At 57.6% G+C, this 24,583-nt stretch overlaps 2 protein-coding genes across 2 annotated transcripts in view; one reads left to right on the top strand and one right to left on the bottom strand.

The window, feature by feature from the left end:
* Positions 1-1,013: 1,013 nt before the first annotated feature.
* On the top strand, positions 1,014-4,904 carry BRF2 (BRF2 general transcription factor IIIB subunit). Its single transcript, XM_045779244.2, has 4 exons — positions 1,014-1,743; positions 2,449-2,508; positions 2,956-3,277; positions 4,099-4,904. Exons 1-4 carry the CDS (start codon positions 1,590-1,592, stop codon positions 4,817-4,819), a joined length of 1,257 nt encoding a protein of 418 aa, XP_045635200.2. The 5' UTR covers positions 1,014-1,589; the 3' UTR covers positions 4,820-4,904.
* A 447-nt stretch (positions 4,905-5,351) lies between these two features.
* ADGRA2 (adhesion G protein-coupled receptor A2) overlaps positions 5,352-24,583 on the bottom strand; it is a 35,007-nt gene continuing 15,775 nt past the window's right edge. Inside the window, exons 3-19 of the mRNA XM_045779243.2 lie at positions 17,157-17,228; positions 16,808-16,879; positions 16,558-16,629; positions 16,113-16,276; positions 15,483-15,696; positions 14,771-14,935; positions 14,044-14,242; positions 13,406-13,555; positions 13,118-13,279; positions 12,117-12,341; positions 11,729-11,945; positions 10,928-11,136; positions 10,075-10,202; positions 9,638-9,761; positions 9,033-9,178; positions 8,445-8,534; positions 5,352-8,217 (exon numbers count right to left, since the gene is read on the bottom strand). Of these exons, the coding sequence (XP_045635199.2) occupies positions 6,951-8,217; positions 8,445-8,534; positions 9,033-9,178; positions 9,638-9,761; positions 10,075-10,202; positions 10,928-11,136; positions 11,729-11,945; positions 12,117-12,341; positions 13,118-13,279; positions 13,406-13,555; positions 14,044-14,242; positions 14,771-14,935; positions 15,483-15,696; positions 16,113-16,276; positions 16,558-16,629; positions 16,808-16,879; positions 17,157-17,228 (3,676 nt within the window). The 3' untranslated portion in view covers positions 5,352-6,950. The remainder of the gene's footprint in view (positions 8,218-8,444; positions 8,535-9,032; positions 9,179-9,637; positions 9,762-10,074; positions 10,203-10,927; positions 11,137-11,728; positions 11,946-12,116; positions 12,342-13,117; positions 13,280-13,405; positions 13,556-14,043; positions 14,243-14,770; positions 14,936-15,482; positions 15,697-16,112; positions 16,277-16,557; positions 16,630-16,807; positions 16,880-17,156; positions 17,229-24,583) is intronic.

Consider the following 24,583-nt stretch of genomic DNA (forward strand, 5'->3'; position numbering starts at 1 on the left):
ACAAAATGCAATCTTTGTGTCAGAAATGCCCTGCTTCCCCACTGTGGTCCAGGGAACTCAGTCTCGTTAGGCATTCAGGGAATCCTGTGTACCTGACCACTGATTACAGCTGTTTCAAAAGCACCTACAGCCTTGTCGATCAGATCCCGTTCTTCTTGAGGCTCAAATCCTCTGAAGACTCTCTGGGTACATGGTCATTGTGTCACCTGTCTCTTCAGACTAATAAGCTCCACTTTTTATTTTGAAAATGCTCTAGAATGCATAATTTATTAGTCTTCTAAGGAAGGCAGCTGTAAACTGTATCTTATTCCTCAAGGGAGTATCCTGATTTGTTAAGGTCTGACAAAACATCCTGTTCCTCAATTCATTCTGCATAGAGCTGTCCAATCATTTTCTATTCTCAGTAGAACCTTACCTTTCCAACCTCAACCCTCCAATGTAAGGTTGAAATTGAGCCCACAACAGTTCCTAAAATCTGCTAATGCCAAGAGCCTACCTGAAATTCTTCACTTTCAGCCTGGGAAACAAATTCTCCACACACACTTTAGGCACTTGCTGACTCCCATCTGCTTTCTTGGAGTCATAAGGGACAGACTTCTGGTGGTACTTGTCAGTTAACTCAATGTTCTTGTTTTTCAGACATAGCTGATTCTAAAACTTTCAAGCATTAAAATCTTCATTCTTAATGAGTGCAGTTAGGATTTACTTAGAAAATACTCTCTTTTGGTGACTTTTAGTTTTTATTCAAACATAACATGCAGAATTTAAATGTGTAAGCTTGGTTTCTGTGATAGCATCACTGGAGGCACAATTTTGCTCAAGATTCTTTGATCTATACTGTACCGAGTTAGGAACTTTGGAGCCAGAATCTTGGAGAATCTTAAAGCTCAGCTTTTAAAAACATCTAAATCTGCTTGAAGCCTCCAGTTTGCCCAAAGCCCCACCACCCCCATATTCCTTCACTCCCACCTCCCTTAGAGAATCCTTGCCTAGTCTCTGAAAGCATTTGTGTTTGCCACTCTGGATTTTCATTCAACTCCCTCACTCTATAGTTGAGAAAAATAGACTGCAAAGAGAGGAAACAACTCGCCCGGGAAAGCCGCTCTGGAGAGTAGAACACAATTTCCTGCTCTCTCACTACAATATTCTTCCTTTTAGGCAAACTCTGTACTATGGCCAAAATCAACGTTTGTTACCTAAGAGAAATGGAGAATCTATGACTCCCCTAGCATTTCAGAAAGGAGAGTTTCGGGAACAGCAACAATTTCTCGTGTGTTACGTGTGTCCACGTAGGTAGAAATCTCACCCAAATTCAACCCCGTCAAACTGACCACAGATACCCGGGAAGACGGGGTCCGCACCCGGAACCTCCTTTCCTAGCTCATGTTTCTACCCGAGCCCAAAGAGAAACGGACCGGAAGTGACGCGCAGCAGGCCCACAGAATCACCTACGTATACCGTGGTTGCTCTGGCCGGAAGAAAAGGGTGCAGCGCTTAGAAGGCTCCCCTCCTAGTGCCTGCTTCTCCACTGTTGCTGTTGCCGACGTAGGAGTAGATACCTGAAAGCTTCCGCGGCTCTGGGTTGTGAGATGCCGGGCGGAGGCCGCTGCCCCGATTGCGGGTCCACTGAGCTCGTGGAAGACTCGCACTATTCGCAGAGCCAGCTGGTGTGCTCAGACTGTGGCTGCGTGGTCACCGAGGGGGTCCTTACTACCACCTTCAGCGACGAAGGCAACCTCCGAGGTAACTGTGCCGGCCTTTCCGGGGCCGTGGGTATAGCCTGGGGTGGTGAGGGATTGACGCCAGAGTCCTCGGATTCCTTTCGCTCCCTCTTGGCACGTATGCGGTAAACTACGGGAGAAAGTGACCGAGTGAGCTGCGGGAGGTCAGGGACTGCCATTCATTTGTTTTTCTAGCACCTAGTACGGTATCTGGCATCCATATATATATTTATATGGAGAGAGAGAAGGTATAATAAACTTTGACCAAGTGAAACAAAGAGAAAGTTCCACTCAGTTTACCTAGTCTGGATGTGACGGAAGTGTTGTGGGTCAGTTCTTTACAAATACGGCCAGATTATTAACCCCGAAGTGGTCTTTAGCACTAATTGGCAAAAACATCTTTTTCTTTGCTTCCCGAGTCCCTGGCCAGTGGAGCCCTCTAAGTCAGCAGTTAGGAGAATTGCCTGGATTGGATATACAGGGGGGAGGGCTGAAAATTTGGAACAAAGTCACTTTAGTGTATTCCTGACCTTCCTCAGTCTCTGTATTTGATAATGCTTGTGGACATAGAAAACAGGATAGACTTTTAATGTGCAAAAATGGGTACCTACTGTGAGACAGGGAGCAGAGCCTAATGAGATGAATTCTCCCCAGTTTTGTGTGGTGAGAGGCCAGGGATCTGGTGAATGAAGGCAAAACAAGCTGTTTGTTGTCCATTATCTTACAGAAGTAACTTATTCCCGAAGCACCGGGGAAAACGAACAAGTTAGTCGCAGCCAGCAACGAGGTGAGAATCAACCTTTTGTGATACGGTGACCTTAAAGAAAATTCTGTCGATGGTCCAGCCCATCCTCTTGCTTTTCCTCCTTTCAGCATTACTGTGTAAGGTAGAGCAGAAGAGGATGGTAATTAGAAGTAAAGAATGGAGGTGGTTCGAACTCAGTTTACAGTTTGGGTTTGTCGGGGTTGCGTTAGAGGTAGAACCACGCATCCCAGATCATACTTTGGCTTGGCTCTGAATCAAGCCAGCCGCCAAAGAATGGTGGGTTGAAATGTGACCGCTTTCCACAGATTTTTTTGTGCCTTTAGAATGACCTCACCAAATGCCACTCTTGTCATCGTAGAAAGGTGCATTATTCGTGCATCTGGTGTCAGGGGCAAGTTTAGCAGAAATTGCTAGGAGCTGCCCAGTAGCGCCTGTGACCCCTCTAACTCCTACTGTGGGCTTTCTCAGGTCTCCGCCGAGTGAGAGACCTCTGCCGAGTTCTGCAGCTGCCGGCGACGTTTGAGGACACGGCCGTTGCCTACTACCAGCAGGCACACCGGCACGCAGGCATCCGTGCTGCCAGGCTGCAGAAGAAGGAGGTGTTGGTTGGCTGCTGCGTCTTAGTCACGTGCCGGCAGCATAACTGGCCCCTCACCATGGGAACCGTCTGCACCCTGTTGTACGCAGATCTGGATGTGTTCGCCGGCACCTACATGCAGATAGTGAAGCTCCTGGGGCTGGATGTGCCGTCGCTGTGCTTGGCAGACCTGGTGAAGACGTACTGTAGCAGGTACCGCCCGCTGGGAACCCTGGGGTGTGGTGCGCCTTAGACCTGACTCCTTCGACCTTTGGCTGTCTCTTTTTCACCAAAGCCCCTCGAAAGGGATTGGGAGAGCAACGAATTCTCCCTCCCTTGTGCCTAGTAATCATAAGGTTAAATCCGTTTCACAGTTCTAAACTGCTGGCATTTCCAAATCCCTTTGCCCTTACTGCAGCCTAATGCCATAGCAAAGCAGGTGTTAGCCTTGGCTCAGGGCTGCTGAGTTGCGGCCCTTGCGTTGTGCGTGGCCCGCGTGGCTGTGTGCCACGGCCCTGCCTCAGCAGGGTCATCTGTGAATGCGGGTGAAAGGATGTTAGTGATGGGGCTGGAGCTAGAAGCTAAAGCTTTTTCTTTTTCTAAGTAGCTGTGTTCTTTTCTTTTTTTTCTGAAAAATAAGGTCGAAAGCAAAGGCTGTCAGTGTCCAGTGGCGCTGGGTTTGCTCAGTTACTTGCTAGCTGGATGACTCTGGGCTGGTTTTTTTTTTAACTATAAGCGCATATAATGGGGTGTAGAGGAGACGAAAGAACATTTGGGAAGCGCTCAGAATATGGCTGACCGGGGTGCTGACAAACATGAGCTTCCTTGCGCGTTCTCCTGCCCTTCACCGCACAGGTAGAAGACTCCACCGGTCTTCTCTCAGCACCTGTAGGAACGCGCTGCCCAGCGCACTTGAGTCTTCCGAGAGGAGGGAAGAGCCCTCCCGGTGCGAGGGGACTGCTTTTCCTCACTTTGCCAGAGCAGCCCCCTCCCCCAAAGGTATGGAGACCAGACCCTCATTTTGGTTCTTTCAGCTTCAAACTGTTCCAGGCCTCCCCGTCCGTGCCAGCCAAATACGTGGAAGACAAAGAGAAGTTGCTATCGCGAACACTGCAGTTGGTGGAGCTGGCAGACGAGACGTGGCTGGTGACTGGGCGGCACCCCTTGCCCGTCATCACGGCTGCCACCTTCCTGGCTTGGCAGTCGCTGCAGCCTTCGGCGCGTCTGACATGCTCCCTTGCCCGGTTTTGTAAACTGGCGGATGTGGACCTGCCCTGCCCTGCTCCATCCCGCCTGCAGGAGCTGCTGGCTGTGCTGCTGCGGATGGCGGAGCAGCTGGCATGGCTGCAGGTGCTGGGGCTTGACAGACGGTCTGTGGTGAAGCACATCGGCGACCTTCTGCAGCACCGCCGCACATTGGTCCGCAAAGCCTTTCGAGACGGAACGGCAGAGCAGGAAGCCGGGGAGAAGGAACTGCAGGGACGGGGCCAGGGGCCAGGGCAGGGAAACGAGGAGGTGGCGGCGAGTAGTTCCTTGAGGTTGCCTGAGGGCAAGCGGCCAGCCAGTCCTGCCCTTCTCCTCCCACCTTGCATGTTGAAGCCCCCAAAGCGGATCTGTCCCCCACCCCCTATCTCCACGGTCACCGGAGATGAGGACATTTCTGACAGCGAAATAGAGCAGTATTTGCGTACCCCTCAGGAAGTCCGGGACTTTCAGAAAGCTCAGGCTGCCACGGGGCTTTCTAACCCTCCCTGATGTGCCTCCAGGGAGCACTCCCACCATTCTGACAGCAGCTTGATCATAGGCCTGTCATATTCAGAGAAATAAGTGTGAGCCCTGAGGTGTTTTGTTCTGTTTTTCCTTCTTATTTAAAGGAACCAAGGGCTCTGCAGTTCATTGGACCCTGGGTCCTGGAGCAGAAGTCGGGAGTGATGCAGGGACAACGGGGTTGGAGAGAATCCCGTCCCTGAGAGGGACGGTCCCAGAGAGGAAGGTGCACACAGTCATATGAGGGATGGCTTTCCTCCTGGACTGGTTGGGGCATGTCGGGCTTGCTTCTGGTTTGGACTGGACACACTGCTGCTGCGGGCCTCATGGGCCCTCCCTGCTGGTGTGGAGCGGTTGGGTTGCCATTTCAAGTGGTATCAGCCCTCAGAGGATGGGAACTGGGCAGCTCTTGGCCCTGTGTCCATCCACAGGCGTTGGCCGGTTCTCGTGTACGGGGTCATAAAATCCTCTACCTCATAAGAAAAGGACCGTGGGTGGACTAAAGTTACATAGCTCAAAGGGCTTTGCAAAATTTTAATATATTAAAACAAGAGGCATCTGCTAGAAAACATTCTATTGTATAAAACCCGAGCTTTTAAAAACATGTTTTCTTTGGCACTTTTCATCCCCTCCCTCCCTTTTCCCCAGCGTATTGCAGAAAGCTCTCCAGTGCTAAGGCATTGGCAGGGTACGTAAACAGCAGCCAGCATTGTGGAAGAATAATACGAAGCTTTTTTTTTTTTTTTCTGGTCTAATATTGTCTGTGCAGCAAGCATAAATAACAGGATTCATCCCAAGGTGTGTGGGTTTTCTCCCCTCCCTTTTGTCTTTTGCCTTGGTGATCAGACTATGGGGACAGGGACACTGAGAGGGGACCTGGACCAGGTCTGGTTTTCCTGTTCCTCTTCACCAGGCTCAGCTTTCCCTCCACTTTTCATTGGGTCCTGTAATAAAAGGCTGGTGGTTGCTTTTTAGGTTGGGGGAAATCTGGGTGCTGGTGTTTAAAAGTAGTGAAGGCACAGGCCCCACATGAGCTGCAGGGACCCTACCTGCTGCCCTGGGGGATTCAGCTTGGCTTTTGTGAGGCAGGAAGCCGGTTCAATGTTTAGACGTTTCTCCCTAACCTGGAGCTAGAGATCAGATTCTTGTAATGGTTCTTACATATGGCCTCATGGAGGCAGGGAAGTGCTCTTGCTCAGTCCCTTCGTGTTGGTAGGTGGAGACTGGGGCCGTGGGTCTTGTAACTGAACTGTAAGTGCTTCTCCAGCACCATCTGTGGCCTTGTGGTGGCGCCTCTCTTCAGAGCACTGTTTACAGGGCCCGGTTTAGGGCATGATTGCTTCCGCTCCAAGTCTAAGCAGTCCTCACTGCTTGCCTCAGATCTCCCCTGGGTATCTGGCAGAGTCCGCTGCTTAGGTGCCGGCCCCGGCTTCGTCTCGAGCCACCACCTCGAAAGCCCTGCTGTAGGGTTTGTGTACCACTCCTGTGGGACGTGCCGTCCCTGATCGTGCACCTTTTCCCTAGAACACTATCTCCAGGGCTGCCTTTCACACTGTTCACCTTCTCTTGCATAGTTTATCTTCAAAGCAGCACCTGTGGGTCCCGGTCCCCTGGCTCATCTGCTAGACTGGCCCCTAGTTGGCTGAAAGCTGGGTAGGGGAGAGGCCCTAGGATCTAGGCACAGATGGCTGACTTCAGAGGGCAGTGAGGAGAGAACACGGTTCTCAAACTCCCATCTGTGTTTTCCTGATAAGGTGGAGGGCCACCAGTGAGGCAGGGCGCATAAGATGTGGGGAGTACCTAAGGAGGAGCCCACCTCCCACAGGCCGACAGGACCTTCCCCCACTACCCTGGACGGCACCGAGTCGACTGCCAAAACTAGCGTGGGCTCGGACGGAAATGTGTCCTGCTCGCAGTCCTGGGATCGTCGCTACCCCAGAGACGGCCCTCTTGGCAGTGGCAGGCCTCCCGCCTGTCCTTTTCCCCAGCCTCCGGGCCTAAAGCGGTGTACCCAGCGGCAGCCCCAGGCACCTCTCCCTCAAACCTGCTGACGTACCGCTGGACGTCTTTGAGGGCCCCGGAGAAGCCGGCGTGTCCCACAGCGTCGCCCGCCCCCGCCCTAGACGGTGGTCTCGCTCTTCCAGAGCCCCGTCTTCATGCAGGCGCCTCCGGCCGCGTCGGCGCCCGGCCCGCCGAGGTCGTCGTACTTGGCCCCCTTGGGCGCGCCGTTGAGACTGGCGGCGTTGAGCGGGTACGAGCGCCTCTTGCTGTCCCGCTCGGGCGCGCCGGCCCCGCCGCCCTTGAGGTTGTCGCGACTGGCGCTGTGGCGCTGGCCCGGCCGGCCGGCATCGGGGGGCGGCGCGGCGCTCGTGTCGCTGCCCTCCGACGGCGTGAGCATGGGCTCACCCTCGAGCTGCAGGCCCGGGCTGTTGCGGCTGCTGCCCGGGTAGCTGTCGGACGGGCTGTTGTGCAGGCTGCCGCTCTCGCTGGACAGCAGCTCGGGCGCCCCGGCCGCCGCGCCCGCGCGCAGTGCCTTGACCCGGTTCTTGGCGCCGGCCTCTCCCGCGCGGTGCCCCTTGGCCCGACTCTTGTGCGCTCGGCGCCCGTGGTGCAAGTTGTTGGGGTGGCGGGGAGCCAGGCTGCCCCGGGAGCCTGTGGGCTCAAGCTCCCCTTCCCCGCGGGCCACCACCCCCGCCTCGCACACCTGACTCTGGGCCAGCTGCAGGTTGGTGAGTTTGCAGGGGCCCAGGGGCGGCGCGTGGCCGCTGCTGCCGCTCGGGGACGACTTCAGGGAGGGCGGGCCCTCTCCGAATACTGGCGAAGTGTCCTCTGGGGCGGCGGGCACGGCCCGGGGTGAGGCGCGGGAGGCCGAGGCCTGGGGGCAGCAAGCACGCCAGGAGGCCCTGACGTCCCGGCGCCGGGCACAGTGGTGGGTGAAGACGAAGAGTCCCAGGGCGGAGGCCGCCGCCCCGTACAGGCAGCTGCACACCACCCGGGGCAGCCAGCGCTGGGACACGGCCAGAGCCCCACAGGCCCACATGGCCAGGTACAGGAAATGCGTGGTCACCAGCGCCCCCAGCTGGACTCCCGGAGAATAGAGGCCGTCACCATCCTCCGGGGGCCCTGGTGTCACCACCCCAGCGCTCCCAGTAGCCAGAAGGGAACCTGAGTCATTGAGGAGGGGGCCGCTGCTTCTGAGCCTGGTGGAACCCCTCAGCTCCTCCCCTGTCTCCAGGGAGACCCTGCTGGTCCCCCCCTTTGGACTCTGTGCCAGAGGACCCCGCAAGCGCAGCCCTGCACACAGGAAATAGATCCAGGTGATCAGCAGGATCAAAGCCACCGGGATGTAGAAGGCTCCCAGGCTTGGACGCCACACCAGCCAGCAGCTGAGGGGAGACACAGGCAGCGGATGAGGAGGGAGAGCATGTCAGGTGGCTGGGTGGCTGGGGAGATAGCACATGGTGCGTGGCAAGGCAGACACTGGTTTAGGCAACATGCATGGGTTTGGGCTGGGTCACGGGCGGGGTGGGCCTGCAGGTGCCCCTGCCAGTGAAGCAGAAGGCACCCTGCGTCGGGGCGGGTAGGTCTGGGGCAGGCAGGCAGCGACGCTTACTAGGGGCTGTGGTCCCGGTAGTTGTGGATGTTGACTGCAGCTGTGATGCCACAGATAATGAGTGGGATCCCTCCTGCGATCAGATAGAACCTGGAAACGAATGGGGTTTGGGGGTCAGAGAGATGGAGAACCAAGGGGGTTGGGGCCAGATGCTCAGAAACCTTGACTCGGGGTCTCTGTCCCAACCTCTTCCTCTTAAAATTCTGTCAATTTTTTGCAGGCTCAGTAGGTTCCCAGGGAACTTGGCCATGACTGACTGTTCTAAGGGACAGAGGCCAGAATTGCTCTCTCACCTGAAACAGTACAGAAGTCAGGGTGCCACGTGGGTTCCCAGGATCTCTACCCAGTGCCCCTTGGAGTCCCTCCTTTCCCTGGCCTCGTCGTCCCTGAAAAGCCCTAAGGATGCACCCACGCCATGGCCTTGGGCAACCTGGCGCCACCTGGGGCTGCGCCTCTTCTGTCTTGGGAGAGTGCTCTCCCAGCACCTTGTACCCGCCCTGCCTCCACCCTGGGAGAACAGATGGTGGGGGCCTCCACCCGCCTTGGGAGCCCTTCACCCTTGCAAAGCTGACAGCTGGAGGCAAGTACCGGAGCATGGGGCGGGGCGCGGGTGGGGCCGCGTCCCCTTCTTGGGGAGGGGGCTCTCTCCAGGTGAGCTCCTTGTGGAGGACGCGGGCCTTCACACCCATCCAGAGCAGTGTGGACAGCGAAGAGTAGTGCAGAGTGATGCCCACCTGCGGGGTCAAGCCACAGAGGCTGGGGGACCGGGCGGCTACTGCTGGAGCCACGCCAGAGCCCCAGTCCATAGTGCTACTCCCCCACCGCTCCCACAGTCCCACCCGCAGCTCTACCCTGGTCCTCCTGCTGTCACTCTCGCTCCTTCCACCCCACGCTTCTCTCCCACTCGGGAGACTTTTCGCAACCCTGCCATTGCTGTCTGCCCTGGCCCTGACCTCTCCTTCATTGCAGGTCCCCACTCTCCACTTTGAAGACCCATCTCCTGGTTTCTCTACTTCTTACCACCTGTACTTCCATGGCCCCCACCCCCAGCAGGGCTGGACTCAACAGTGAAGCTGGGGCATATTAACATGAGTCCTCCTCTTTCCCCCTGCACCTCCCAACTCTGTGCCTAGGCTGCCATCACTCATCTTGGAGTGCCCCCCACCCCCACCCCAGCCCCTTCTCCATCTTACTGCCTGGCAGACCATGTGGTAGTTGGTGAGTGTGATGCCTCCTGCAAAGACGGCGGAGGTCATGGCCATGTGGAAGCACAGGTTCAGCAGCATGTGCCAGCCCTTCCGGGACACGTGGATGGAGCTGCCCCAGAAACAGTCTTTAATTAATGGGCCACCCACCCAAGGTCAGGCCCATGGGGTCTCAAGGCCATTGGGACAGCAAAGGGGGAGGCAGATATCTGTGTGCGTGCATGTGTGTGAATGTAATAGAGGCCCCAGGGCGGGAAGGGCTTAACCCCCAAAATGTGTTTTCCAGCCCTAGGACCTTCAAATAAAATGCTAGGCAAGAGCCCGGGAACGTCATGTGGACCCCCTTGGGAAAGAAGCACGTGGCCAGTACTCAGTGAGACCCACAGCCTTCCCTCCACATCCTCGCTTCCCACAGGAGCTCCCACCTGTGGCTGAGGATGTAGGTGATGATGGTGGAGAAGAGGCAGAGCAGCAGCACGGCCGTACAGGGGTACACGACGGGGTGCAGCCCCGCCCCGGGGCCCCCCACCTCCCTGGGGAAGGCACTCAGCTCCTGGAAAGAGTAGGACAGGGGAAGTATTAGGAAGCCAGGGGTAGAGGCCGCCCCATGGAGTCCTGGCCCGTCCCTTCTTCTCAAGCCCAGACAGCTATGGTCCTTAGCTTTGGCCCCTGTCCATCCAGGTGGGCAAAGACGTAAGTGCTGAGACAGCCACTCTTAGCAAGTCAGCCCCTGGTAGTGTTAATAATCGACCGCTGGCCAGTTCCTCCCTCCTCGTCTCTTGCCCCTCTGGGGACTTTTCTCGGCCTAAATATCGGAGATGACCAAAGAGGGGGAGGTTTTTGTCTATAATCCAGCTGCAAGCCTGCTCAGGATCTGGGAAAGTGGGGTGCAAAATGTGGTGAGGGAGAGTGAACTGGACAGGAGTGAGTGACGAGGGTGACCAGAAAGGAGAACTGTTCCCAGATTTTTTTTTTCCACTTTAACAATCTGGGTCTCAGAGAGTGTAGGATGTGAAGACCAGGCTGGGTAGTTCCAGATCCATCTCTCTCCATGAGTGGAGGCAGGACCTCCCTGTCTCCTGAAAGATGAAAAGGTGTGGGGAAGACCAGAGGGGCATTTCCCCATGAAACCTACAGTCACGAGGCCCGACGAGGCTGCTCTCCTTTCTGTAGTTCTCTGTGGCCCCAGGTGGTCAGAATAGCCCCATCCTCACCCCCACCTCACCCCCGTTCCCAGCTGCCTGGTTCTCCCGAGCTCCCAGCCCCCATTCCGCTCACCATGAGCACGGCCACATTGCCCAAGTGCTGGCAGTGCAGAGAGCTGACATTGGGCTGGCTGGAGCGGAGCTGGCAGCCCTCGGAGCTCCAACCCCCGGGGCCCCCCGGCCCGTCCTGGCTCCACCAAGCTGCCACAGGTTCAGCCCCCTCAGCCCAATGCCGAAGCGAAATGGCCACTGGCTCGGTCAGGTTGCCCACACCACAGCCACCTGCAGGGGAGAGGGAAGTCCACACAGGTAGGACGAGGCCGTGGGGAGGCTCGCCCTACAGAATTAAGCAGCAGCAAGACCACAACGGCCGAGGTCCCATTAACCCCCCCCGCCCCGGGGGCACGGCATGTGCTGGGCTTCTGGAAATAGTTAGATTCCATTTCGGGCCCTGCCTTCCGGGTTGTCAGTCTCACGGGGTGACCCAAGGATGAATCAAAATAAAGCACTGGGAGGTGGCCCATTCTAAATGCCAAATGAGTGGTGGCTGGGGTCGGGGAAAGGAAGGCAGAAGGTACTATTGAGGGAGAGGAAGGTGAAGAGAGGGCTGGGGTGGTGGGGGTGGTGTTTGTAACCCTTCTGAAATTCGACAAATCTGGGGTATAAATTCCAATGTCTTCCAGAGTCTTTTCTCCAGCAGTCCCTTTCTTGGGAGGATGTCTCTGTCCCTTATCCTCCTGGGAAATGGGGAGGGGCCACTGTGCTCAGCCACCTCCCCCAGGGTTAGGGGACGCTGTGGGTGAGGGAAGGGTAGGTGGAAGGGGCACCAGGCAGACATTTGGGAGCGCTCTGTGTGGGGAGTTCAGTCCCTTACTGGTTCCTGCAAAGATGACCGGGGTGGCCACACCGCGCCTCTTGCCAGGCCCAGCGGCTCCAGGGCGGGAAGTGTTGCCGTGGCTGCGGAAGAGGCGGCCATTTCGGAAGACCAGCAGTTGCAGGGTGCAGTCTGGGGGGACAGGGGGAGCCAGGGCAGCCGGAAGGGACGAGAACAGACTGGGCGGCAGCTGGATGGACGCCAGGGCCACGCTGTTCTGGGGGGACATCGGAGTTCCTCAGAGACATCTGGGAACCCCTAGGACTCTGAGGCCTTCCGGTCCCCTCCTCCCACCTCCCCTGAACCCCTTTTCTGGATCTGCTTCCCAGCCCCACCAGTCACCTGCGTTGAGGCGCGTCTGCCCCCACGTCCCTCCCCCGGTGCCCACCTTGATGTGGAAAGACGACAGAGAAATGCTGGGTCTCCCTGTGGTACAGCGGAAGCGGAGCTGCTGATCAGTCAGGGGCTCGGGCTCCGGAGAGGGGTTCTGGCCAGGGCCCCCGGGCCGCACGCCTGCCGCTCCTGCCTCCCTTCTCTGGAAGGCTGTGCAGGTCAGCCCCACGTAGCTGTGTGGCTTGATGAGGTAGGCCTCCAGTGCCACGTTCCTCGAGTTCTAGGGACAGGGAACTTGTCACCCCCCACCTGAGTCCAGCGGCTCTCTCTTGGCCTCTCACCTGCCACTTCCCAGTCCCTCCGCAGACTGGCTCAGGCTGTGCCCCCTACACGTTAGTCCTGTCTTTTCAAGGCCTGGCAGCATATGTCTGCTGTGGAGTCTCTCCAGCCCCTGGCCACCTTCTCCTGAGACCCTTCCTCCCACTCACACCCTACCTTGTACCTTGCTCGCCTCTTAGCAGATACTAGTTCTGCCCCAACCAAGCCACAGAGCAGGGTCCTTGTCCAACCTCCTTACACTGCTCAAAGTGCCTGCAGTGGTGGTTAAGTGGTTCACAACCCACCATTGGCAATGTCACCCTCTTCTTAGGGAGGGGTCCCCATGAGTCCTCATTCCATCCCAGTGCTGTCGCCCTGCTTCCAAGCTTCCTCTTATTCATTCCTTCGACTCCTTTTGCCCTTCTTCCCTTTTATTTCTATTGGGCTAGCATTACAACTTGGTTCCCCACCATGAAGTCTTGCAGAACTTGTCCCTATCACTGGCCCCCTCCCTCTCCTTTGCACTGCCCCCGACGACTCGGAATCGGATTCCACACAACTGAGTCATGCTCGGGGTTCTCGCAAGCTGGGTGCATAGCAGGTGCATACTTGGAGGACTTGGTGGCCAAAGACAGGAGTATTTCCCTCCTGGCAAGCGAGGGCCAGCCCCAGTTGACCCTAAGGTCCCTCCCAGCTCTAGGCTCCCCAAGGAGCTCCCTCCCAGCTGATCCATATTACCACAGAGATGTGCTGGGCATGGGGGCTGAGGGCAGCCCCCCCAATGCGCTCCAGGGCACCCACAATGCCACTGCAGGCCTTGTCCTCGCGCTGGGCCAACCACAGCAGGTGCTCGTCCACCAGCATCAGGTTGCTGGCCATGTCCACCATCACCTCCACCAGCTGGGGGTGGGGGGAGGTAGGGAGTCACTGAGAGCAGGAGTGGGGTTTGGGGCCCAGCCGCTGGGGCACGAGAAGCTTGAGCAAATGGAGGGTGGTTTCCAGGGGCCCCAGAGGGTTGAATCTCACCTCTTTGATCTGGTCGACATAACCCAAAAATTTCTGGATCATCTGAGCCACATAGACAACGTCCATCATGTCCGAGAAGCTGGCTGCCTCCGCCGTGTACACGCGCAGCTGGTGAGCCAGGGTCAGCGCGTTGGAGGCGTTGATGGGCATCTGGGAGAATTGAAGGAAGAAAGATCGTCCAGTCTGCGCCTTCTCCCCTGGGCTGCCCCTAGGGGGCCCCCTCGTCTGTGCTGATGCTCAGGGCCACAGTGCCTGGGGAGAGGGGTCTAGCCCCCCAGCTGGGTCTCATCAAGACAGGAGGCACACGGAAAGAATGAACTCATCAGGACTCAAGGCCGCCCACTTCTAACACCACTGGCCTAAGGATAACGGGGCGACCTCACGTTGTCCTTGTTTTCCCCCTTCAGGCTGCCCTTGCCGAGTGTGGGAATAAAGATGCTTGGGGTGGCCCTGGAGGGGGAGGGATCTGAATGCCCTAGAAGGAGAAAAGCTAGATGAGAGGAGCAAGAGCCCCTCACTGCTCTCGCCCACAGAATGGAGGAGCAGCAGAGCCCACAGTCATGAGGGGGCTCCCCTTCCCATTCCCCGTCACCAGAGCTGATGGGATACCCCCTGCCCCTCTCCTCTCTTGGCCTCACCAGCACGAAGGTGTAGAGCACCCGGGTGATGTCGTTGGTATACAGACAGTGGGAGTAGTCCCCTGGCTCCCAGCGGCCAGCTCGGTCACACCGGCGGGAGGCTCGGGTGCCTGGGGCGCCCTCGCTGAGGGGCACCGAGGTGAAGGGGTACTGTAGGCAGGACTGGTAGGCCGTGATGCCAGCCAGAGTTCGAGGCCACCTGAGGGCAGAGGCAGGAGGCTGCTGATACCCCAGGCTCCTCAGAGCAAGGGTCCCTCCTCTGCCCTGAGAACTGTGATGCTGAACCCCTTGGGACTGGGGGAGGGATTCAGAGAGAGGCTTCAGACTGGCCTTCTAGGGGCTCCTGAGCTCCACCTTCTGAGTCCGTGTTTGTTCAGACTTGGAGCCCTGACTTCAAGCCCCTTACCCTTTCTGGGCCTGAGTGTTCTCAGCTGTCCCTGGGGAGGATAGTGCCCGCCCTTCCTCACTGAGACGCCCATGGGGATATTAAAATCTGATGCTCCTTGTGGGAGAGTTTCGTAAGCTTTAATGCAAGGAAACAAGACAAAGAAACAACCACCCAAGGGACAGTGAGGCTTGGGGCTGGGACTTGCAGCAGATGGGGAGCTCCGCCCCCCCCAACCCGTGTTCAACGACAACGAGGACGCAGGAGCGGGGGTGGGGGCGTGGGGGCGTGGGGGCGTGGCCAGGTGGTGGTTGGGCCCCGGGGCGGCCGAGGGCACCGCACCTGAAGTCCCCGCGGTTGTTGGCGACTCGCTCAGCGGGGCAGTAGGAGGCAGAGGTCTCCAGCACCACAATCTCCACCTTCTTGCTGGCGTTGCCCTGGGCCGTGGACACGGAGCACTCCCACTCCCCCGACGCCCACACGCCGATGTGAGACAGGGTCAGCTCGCTGTGGGCGGGCGGGCGGAGGGAGGGCTGGCTGGGCGAGGCGCTCTCGGCGGCCGCGCCACCCGCCCTAAGCGCCCTGGCCCCTTACACCCGCCGCGCCCTGACTTAGACCGTGTAGGGCAGGGGCTTCGGGGTTCCGTTCTCTTCAACGGAGCGAGGGATACAAGTACATACTCCTTTAATTCCGATTGGCCTTACGGTATTGTTTTCCTGAGCTTCCGTTTCCCCACCTTTATCATGGAGCTAATAATACCTCCCTTGCAAGTCTATTGGAGAGATTCAGTGCCATAACGTAGGTGAGAGTCACTACAGACATTGTTAAAGCGCTAAAGAAACGTCAGATAAAATCATTTTTCTTCTACCAGGCGTCGACTTTCCCTAGCCAGACCATCTATGACTCAGTCCTGGACTTCCATAAACACACACGTGCGCTCTCACGCACAGGAACACACGCTCCAGAACATGTCTGAGCAGGCTCCTTTGGGGGGGGGGATGGGTACTGTGGCCTCCCCCACCCCCGCGCTGGTAAGGGGCAGCAGGGCCCATACCTGGTGATGAAGGTGCAGTCATGGATGAGGCTCTCGGCCAGGAGGATGCCCGCCTGCTCGTCACCCTCCAGGGGGGCCCGGTTGTGGTACCAGCGGATGCGGGTGTCATTGCCCAGGTAGCTGGCAGAGCACTGGAAGGGCAGTCGGTCACCCTGGAACACCACTTGGCGCAGGGACGGGATGAGGTGGTGCGTGTGCAGCTCCAGGGCCCCTTCTGTGGGAGGAGACAGGGGCGGGGAGGCGTTCATGTACTGGGGTGGGAGATGCCAGCAGGGGTAGGGCCAGGCCCCCTCTGCCTGGGGGCCACTCGAGCTGGGGAAAGGGGGCGCAGGAGAAAGCCTCTGGAGATGAGAGCACAGAGGGGAACAGGCAGGCTTTGGACGGGCAGATACAAGTGCTCCTTCCCACGGCACACTTGTGACCCCAAGAATGGGACCAGATGAAAACATAAAGCAGCGGGCCCAAAGAAAGTCTAGGAAGGCTGATGGCTGCAGAAGGCCCCCGTGGATCTGAGGGAGAGGACGCATACCCTGGAGACCGCGCTCACCACCCGGAACGCTTCAGGCACGGGGAGCCTACAGCCAGAGCAGTGGCCCTAGGGCCAGGTGTGCAGGCTGAGGATGTGCTCACCGCAGCGCAGCTGGGCCTCCTGGAGGCCCCCCAGTGCCTGGGCATGTAGGGCTCTGGGGTAGACACAGAGCGTGTGCTCCGACAGCTGCAGGGAGCGATTCCGGGCCCAGGACAGCAGCCAGCGCAGGCGGCAGTCACACGTCAGGTACTCGGTGCCGAGATCCCTGCAGAATGGGGAGAGGGGGCACAGAGTAGAGCACAGGGAGTGTGGGCTCTGGGGTGGGGATGGAGCCCCGGGAGAGCCTGCGGTTGGAAGAGGCACACTTGGGGCACATGCGCACCACCAGCCTGGCAACAGTGGGAAGGCAAACACGGCGGTTTCAGCCGTTGTCCGGTCCTGCCTACTCGTAAGGCCGGCCACGGTGGTCATGATACATGGTGTGTCCTTCCCGGGCAGAGAAAGGAAGCAGGGCTCCGAGTCCTTGGGCTGGGAACAGATACTCACAGAACCTTAAGGGCTGGCAGCTCATCAAAGACCCCAGGTTGCAGACTGGAGAAGATGTTTCCAGATATGTTTCTGCAGGGGGCAGGGAACAGTGAGCCAGGATCTTAGGGTCTCCCTGGGCCAGAGGAGGGAGGAGTGAGTGAAGGGAACGCAGGGCCTAGGAGGGTCTCATGCTGCCTCCTTCCTCCCGACCCCTCCTTCGAGGTGAGCCTTCCTCCTCCCACCTACCCACTAACTGCCCCTCACTCACAGTCGGAGAAGCCTGGGGAGGCCCTGGAAGGTCTCAGACGTGAGACAGCCAATCCGGTTGTTGGAGAGATCTCTAGGGGGGACACACAACCTCAGCAAGCTGGCCACATGGTAGCACACGGATCCGCTTGTGCGGGACACACCTGTGTGGCTGGGGCTTGTGTGGGGGCAGCACGAACAAGGAGATGGGCTTGAAGTGTCTCCCCCATCTGCCCCCCCATACACTCTGTGGGGACAGGGGCGCTGTGAGTGGGGAGACAAGAAGGGATAGTTGGTCATGGGATCCAGGGGACCATCTCCAGGGACGGGGGAGGGCTGGGAGGGCTTGGGGAGCAAGACAGGCCACTCACAAGCGCTTCAGCTCCCCCAGGCCCAGGAAGGCACCAGGCTGCACCGTGCTGATGACATTGTTCCTTAGGTCCCTGTGGGAGGCAAGTGGGAGCCCTCACACCTCTCCCACTCTGGGGGCCACGTGCTCCCCTGCGGTGGGGAAGCTGCTTTTTACCAGCAGTGCTGGGAACTGGATTTTCTTCTAAATCCCCTCAGCCCTGGTGGGGAGGTTGGATGAAGGACCCCACCTCTCAGGTCCACTTGCTGCCCCCACCTCCGCCCCGGCTGCCAGCAAGGGTGCTGGTCAGAAAGATGTCAGGAAGAATACGGAAGACAAGAGATGGGATGGGGGCCCCTTGGGTGAGGAAGTAGAACCCGGTGGAAACAAGGAGTGGAGCCAGCACCGAACTAGGAGCCGGGAAGCCTCGCCCATGTTGCTCCCAATCCCAGCTGCCAAGGATCTCACAGGGGTTGCTATGAGAACCTTTTGAAAATGGGTGCTTAAGTCTTTCTGTTAAGTCTTTTGTAGATGGCTATACAAAGGTAAGGTCTTCTGGAGCCCAGCCCTGGGGGAGGTATTGCCATAGCTGTCTGTCCATGCTGCTCGCCAGCTGACAGCTGAGGAAACAGGTCTTGCGGCTAATGACTGCCTGGAGGCTGACCTGGGTCTCTGGCCCCAGGGCCGAAGTGCAAAGCCCTCAGAGGCCCCTCATTCTTCAGATGAGGAAGGCAAGGCTGAGGGGGTAAAGGCTTGCTCACCTGCCTTCCCCCCAGGGTCTCCTAGGAGCCCGCAGTGCTGAGGGGAGGTGGCGAGGGAAATGCCATGTCTGGGCTGAGCTCCGGCAGGTCCAATAGAAGAAGGTGGGGTCCCCCCAGGGCTCCAGGGGGCCCAGGGCCTCCCACCCGGAGGCGTGAAGTGCACGTGAGTCATCAGAGCAGCATCTGTCCCAGGATCTGGTTGCTCAAACGCAACCACATGACCAGACGGCAACCCTCCTTCCTTTCATCCCCCACCACCCCAGCGGTGGCGGGGGCAGAGCTGAAGGGGCAGTTCCTGCCCGTTGGGGACCCACTGGTGCCCACCGGGCCCCAGCTCAAGGCCAGACTGGCAGCCTTCTGGGACCACGAAGGACCAAGATGAGTGCTGGCCCACTGGGTGACCTCCCATCCTCTGCTTCCTGAGCACAGCCACCGGAAGAGGGGCTTAGGCCACCAGCTGGCCACTCACCCAACTACTCAAGGACCACCTGAGTCCTTCCTGAGCCCAAGCAGCACGCTTGCAGCCCCACACAGCAACGTACCAGGAAGCCTCCCTGCTCGGCCCGCCTGCCTCCCCTCCTGGCCCCTGGGACGGTGGCTGCAGCCTCCTTGCTTGCTCTCTGCTCTCCACCCAGGGGCTTAGGAGGCAGGGGGCTGGCATGGGGGATTCTTGGAATAACCAACCTGTTGGAAAGAGCCTGTACAGGAAGGAGGAGACTACAGAGATATCTGGGGTTAAACTGTTTTCCAAGGCCCTGTGACCCTCCAGCCCAGGCCAACATGCGGGGCACCTGACCCTGCCTGCCAAAGTCTCAGGGACATGTCTGGAAAATGGGCAGGAGGGGGTTAACTAGTCACTCCCAGCTCTGGGAGAGGAAATGGGTGTCCAGGATGGGGAGGTGCCATCCCACCAGGGGGCCTGTTTTTGCACAGCCAGTCCCAGCTGGGGACAAAAACACCCAGAGAGAGAGAGAGAGAGAGAGGGAGAGAAATGAAACACCCTCATACCAAGGACTTGGCCTCCATAACCCCGAGTTCCTTGAGAGAGAAGAGAAGGCTACCAGAAGGGGCCAGCTTCCTAGAGGAGGGATGGCGTCCATACCCAGGCGTGCTGGTGGTGACCCAGCAGGGAACGTGCAAGAACGCAGACACTAGATACTCATGCAGCATGGAGACTGGAGATGGACAGGAAGGTGGGGAGCGCCCCGCCTGCCCTGGGGTGCCCCTCCTGCCGGCACCCGTTTTGGTTCCCCGCTCTCCCAGCACCCCCTCTGGTGCTGTTCCAGCATGTGCCCCCTGGCCCCGGTTGGGGTCTGGCCATTCTCAGGGCTCTGCCTCCCACCCCCACGCGGGGAACGGGCAGAGGGAAACACATTCCTCATTGTGTCACTTCCCTTCATGGGCTGCCAAGGGGCTGAGGCCGCAGCCCCCCGCCCCTTCCCTCTCCGCTAGCTGTGTTTATTCTCATTTCCTCCCCGGCCCCCCTTGAGAACCCCCACCCCGCCTGCCCCACTGATGCTCTGCAGATGGGAGCAAGGCGGCCACTTGGGCCCCAGCCCCTTCCTGCCCTGGATTTCCTGCAGCCCAGAGGCCCTCAGAGAGGGGAGCTCCCACCAAGCGCTGGCATTCCTGCCCCCTTGCCTCACGCCCACAGAGTGGCTGCAGGGGTGACCCAGGCAGCCCCTCGAGTGCCCAGACAGGCCAGTCCTGGGTCTTCTCCTGAGGGGCTCGGGCCAGGGGCTGCTCACCGGGCTGAGCTCTGACAGCCCCGTAGGGTCCTGGTCCCTAAGGGAGGGGAAGCAGGTCTGGGGCTCTACCCTCCCTAGCAGCAGGAGGAAATGCCATCATAGAACTTGGATTTTCCTTTTTTTTGGACCAGTGAGGTCCCCATAGGTTGGTGCTTCTTGCTTTGCACAACCTTTGAAAATCTGATGACGGCTATGGACTCCTGCCTCGGAAAAATGCACCCTACCCAACACTGTGTCCATGATTTCAGGGGGCTTGTGGAACCCAGGTGATGAACCCCTGCCCTGATTGTCTAATCTGATCCCTTTTCTTTTCTTTTCTTTTGAGATTTTTAAATTTTTAAAAGGAATTTCCAACCCAGTGTGGGGCACGAACTCACAACCCCAAGATCAAGAGATGCACACTCCACCGACTGAGCCAGCGAGGCACCCCAAGATCCCTTCATTTCTTAGGGGAGGTCATGAGGGCGAACAGATGTTTCTATGGTGTGGAATCTCTTTTCTTCTCCCTGCTTCCATAGACCGCAGGTCTTGGAAGCCGGGAAAGGTGTGGTGTGTGAATGGAGCCTCTCCTCCCCACCAGCCCTGGCCCAGCGCAGAGCAGGCTTCCCCAACTGAAGGCATACCCCCTCCCTGTATCTATGCCAGTATGGAGGAGAAGGACTCTATGGCAGAAGTCGGGGAGGGGGGTGTTCCTGAGAGCAAATCATACCCTATACCCTTCTTGGGAAAGCTGGAGCTCAGGAAGCTGAGTGTAAGAGTGAGTGTGTGAGCATAAGCAGAAAAGAGCAGATTAGTCAAGTGGACTTAATAAAAACTTAAAACTTCTGCTCTCTGAAGGACACCATCAAGAAAGTGAAAGGCAACCCAAGGAATGAGAGAAAATGTTTGCGAATCATATATCTGATAAGGGACTCCTATCTAGAATATACAAAGAACTTGTCCAACTTAATACTAAAAAGACAAACCAGCTGGAAAAAAATGGGCGAACGATTTGCAGAGACATTTCTTCAAAGAGCAGATACAAATGACCAAATGATGCACGAAAAGATGGTTGACACCATCAGTCATTAGGGAAATGCAAGCGAAACCACCATGAGCCATTACCCCATAGGCGCCAAGACGGTGATGACAGAAAAACGGGCCACATCAAGAGTGGATGAGGGTGTGGAAAGACGGGACCCCTTATACATGACTGGTGTAAAGTGGGCAGCCACCGTGAGAACCAGTGCGGCAGAGTTAACCAAGGGAGCCGGCAACGGCACTCGGCACTCGCAGGTACATATCCAGGAGAAGCGGGGGTATGTGTGCACGAAAACCTGGGCTGGAAAGGTCACAGCCCCAAAGTGGAAACGCCCCAAGTGCCCATCACCCGCTAACGCATCTGTGCTGTAGTCACACAACAGAATGTCACCCGGCCGTAGTTTATGGCATGAGCTGCTGATCTCCGCTATCATCTGGATGGAGCCTGAACCATTATGCTAAGGGAAAGCAGCCCAGTTATAAAAGATCACATACGATATGATTCCATTTGGAGGAAATGTCCAGAATCGGCAAATGTAGAGAGGCAGCGAGATTAGTGGTTGCCTAGGGCTGGGAGCGGGAGGGGGAGTGGGGAGCGGCTAATGATGCAGGGTTGCTTTTGGAGATGATGAAAATGTTCTAAAATTAGACGGTGATGGCTGCGCAACTGTGTAAATAGACTCCGAGCCATCGGATGGCACGCTTGAAGTGGGTGAGCGTTCCGGGGTGTTCATTCTGTCTCAGGAAAGCTGTTAAGGCGTGAGCCTGAGCGCCTGAGCGGGCGGCGTGAGGGCGAGCAGTGCCCCGCGTTGGGACAGGGTGGAGTGGCCCCAAGTTGGCTCCCTCTGGCCCCCACAGACCTCCCTGCTTGTGGGTTTAGAAACCAAATTATAGGTTCAGAGGCCGCAGAGCCGCTTTCCCTGGGCCCTCCAGGACTTCCAAGGTTCTTTCGAGAAAGCGGGGCTGGCGGAGAAGCCCGCCAGACCCCCGCGCAGGTATGGAGGGTGTGTGGGGGAGGGCAGGGAGAGGATCTGGTGGGAGAAAATCTGAGAGGGTCCCACCCCGGGCTGGGCCCCTCTTGTCTCTGATATCATCCAACAGGTATTAATCCAGCATGTACACTACGCCGGCACCGGGCTATGAGAGCAGGCACGAGGGCTGTCCCCAAGCCCACAAGCCTTCCTTCCCAGCCCTCAGCTGCCCCCAGCGTCAGCAGTCTCTCTTTTGCATTCCTCCCCAGTGCAAGTGGGGATGGGAAGGGGAGGAGGACGGGCCAGGCGGCCTTGCTCGTGGCCCCGCCCACAGATTAATGGAAACCACCTGGCGGGTGAGAAGCACTCCACCCCCAGAACCCCCCTCCCCTTGCCATCATTCCCATGAGCATCTGCTTCTAATGAGTGCCCCAGCACCGCTGCATACCAGCCCCCGGGGCTCATTAATCTCATTAGGCAATGACAAATCATCCTGGGGCTGACCAGGCTCCCCTCACCAGGCCCTCTCCTCCAGGCATGCACAGGCCTCTGGGGGCATATGTCCACACAGAGCCACTGGCTCGCATGCATGCCCAGTCTGTCTCCCTTGGCCTCTTCTGGGGGCCGTCTGTCCTGCGGCCCACTTGGTCCCCAGTCTTGGGGGCTTCTCACTGTGACCGGGGCACTCTGGGAGCCTGGGAAGGTCTTCTGGTGGCCTGCTCCCTGTGGAACGCGTGGGGTGGGGGATGTGGGTGGAGATGCCAGGGACCAGAGGAGTGGGCCATCCACGAGTACTTTCGGCAAGCACGCAGTTTCAGCTCCAGGACTGCCCGCCCAAGGCTGGGGAGCTCTGGGCAAATCCCATGCAACGAGGGGCTGCCCATATAACATCTTGCTGCAACTTCAAACTCTTCCAAGGAGAAGGGATGCAACAGGCATTTACTGAAAGCCCATGCTGTCCCCACGACAGCCTGTCCAGGAGTCCCGCACTGCCCCCTTTTCCAGGGGAGAAACCCCAGGCTTGGAGAGGTACCCCGAAAGTAAATGACAGAGGCAGTATTCAATCCCAGGCCTCTTTGACTCCAGAGTGGAGTTCCGTGCTCTTCCTCACCTGCCCCGTCTCCTCCACCCCAGAAGTCTTTCCTCTGGGTAACAGACAGGCTTGTCCATGCTGGTGGGATATAGAGGGAGGGCTCAGAGACAGGGCCTCCCGCACATCTGGATGATTCTGTATCCGCCACGGACTGTCTGTGAACTTCTCTGCCAGGCCCTGTTTCAGGTTTTCTTGTCCATCCTGTTTGGCTGACAGAGCCCCACAAGGTATGTCCCCCATTCCACTCTCCCCCCAGCCTCCCTGGAGCACCTGTGCTGCCCTGAGATCATCTAGGCACATTCCATGCGGCACCCTCTCTGTAACCCCTCCCAGCCTCGAGGCCCTGCCACGCATCAGCAGGGACCAGGCAGACCTCCTCCCCCCAGACGCTTATACTTGACCCATTTGCAAAGGCCAGAGGGTCGCTCAGCACAAGGAGGCAATGCTGGCATTCTCCGCAGCCCAGACCTACCATTTCAGTTACTAGGCTAGGCCCCAAGCCTCCCACGGGACTTGTCGCTCACAGACTGTGGGATGTTAAGCTGCCATGGACTCATTGCCCAAGCCTGGATGTCGGAGCTTGACAGGACAGAGAGATCAGTGTTTCCTGGCACCAAGTGCACGCCAGGCCACAGCGTCTCGTTTGTGATGAATAGGCCCACAGTCTCGGGGTCATCTGGTCCACTGGTTCCCAACCCCGGATAAGCATGAGAATCGTCTGCATACCTTGTAAAAAATTCCCAGGCCCCTTCCGACCTGATGAATTAGCGTCTCTGGGAGCGGGGCACAGGATCTCTCCCCATCCCTGGGATAGGGGGACAGTGGTTTTGATGACTAGTTTTATGTGTCCACTTGGCCAGGCGATAGCACCTTGTAACTTAAACACTAACGGAGGTGTTGCTGTGAAGGTAATTTGCAGGTGTGGTGGACATCTACAAGCAGTTGACTTTAAATAAAGATCATCTCGGATAACATGGGTGGGCCTCATTCAAGCAGGTGAAGGGCTTAAGAGCAAAAACAGGTTTCCTGAAGAAGAAATGCTGTCTGGAGACTAGAGCATCAGCGTCTGCCTGCCTTCCCAGCCCGCTGGCCTGCCCTACAGAATGTGGGTTGGCCAGTCCCCACTATCACACGAACCATTTCCTTCAGATCAATTTCTTTATAAAGAACGAATATAAAATAATTTCTTTATATATTTATATAAAGACACACACACGCACATCTCCTATTGGTGGTCTTTCTCGGGAGAACCCGACTGATACAGTGGTGCTCTGCCAGGCTGGAGATCCCGGGCTTCTCCTGCCCCTGCCCTGCCTTTCTATCCCTGGGAAGCATCGCACCTGCTGAGCACGGCACACCCCTCTGCCCCGAGGCCTCCCTTCTTCTGGAAAGCTTGGCTGCATCCTTGGGTGCTCTGATCTTTTTCCTTCTCAAGCAGCACTTGTGGCTATCACATGCGTACACAGCCAAGGATCATAGAATTTAAAATCCATAATGTAGCTTACAAATCACCCTGTATTCCCTCCCCCACCCCCCGCTTTTTACAGATGAGGAAATGGAGATCCCAGACCTGGCCCCCACCCCGGCATCACTCTGATCTCATCTCCTACCACTTCCCATCAACAGGTCCTTCTTCCGTTCCTCAGACCCACCAGGCATATGGTGGACCCGACAGTCTTCCCCTCCAGATTCCTCTCTCCCTTAGACCTCGGGCTCAGTCACCTTGTCAGCGAGGCCTTCCTTGACCTCGCTACATAAAACGGCAGCCTCCCCTACCGCCATTGCTTTCTCGCCCCTTTACCCTGCTGTTTTTCTTGGCAGACTTATCTCCTGAGACCTTATACATTTACTTGCTA

Source organism: Ursus americanus, chromosome 27 (genome assembly GCF_024610735.1).
Source record: "Ursus americanus isolate L20-20 chromosome 27, mUrsAme1.1.p, whole genome shotgun sequence".
NCBI lineage: Eukaryota > Metazoa > Chordata > Mammalia > Carnivora > Ursidae > Ursus > Ursus americanus.

Coding starts and splice junctions, on each gene's coding strand:
- BRF2 (XM_045779244.2), top strand. CDS start 1,590: ATGCCGGGCGGAGGCCGCTGCCCCGATTGCGGGTCCACTGAGCTCGTG. Junction 2,509..2,955: donor TAGTCGCAGCCAGCAACGAG/GTGAGAATCAAC, acceptor GGGCTTTCTCAG/GTCTCCGCCGAGTGAGAGAC. Junction 3,278..4,098: donor GTGAAGACGTACTGTAGCAG/GTACCGCCCGCT, acceptor TGGTTCTTTCAG/CTTCAAACTGTTCCAGGCCT.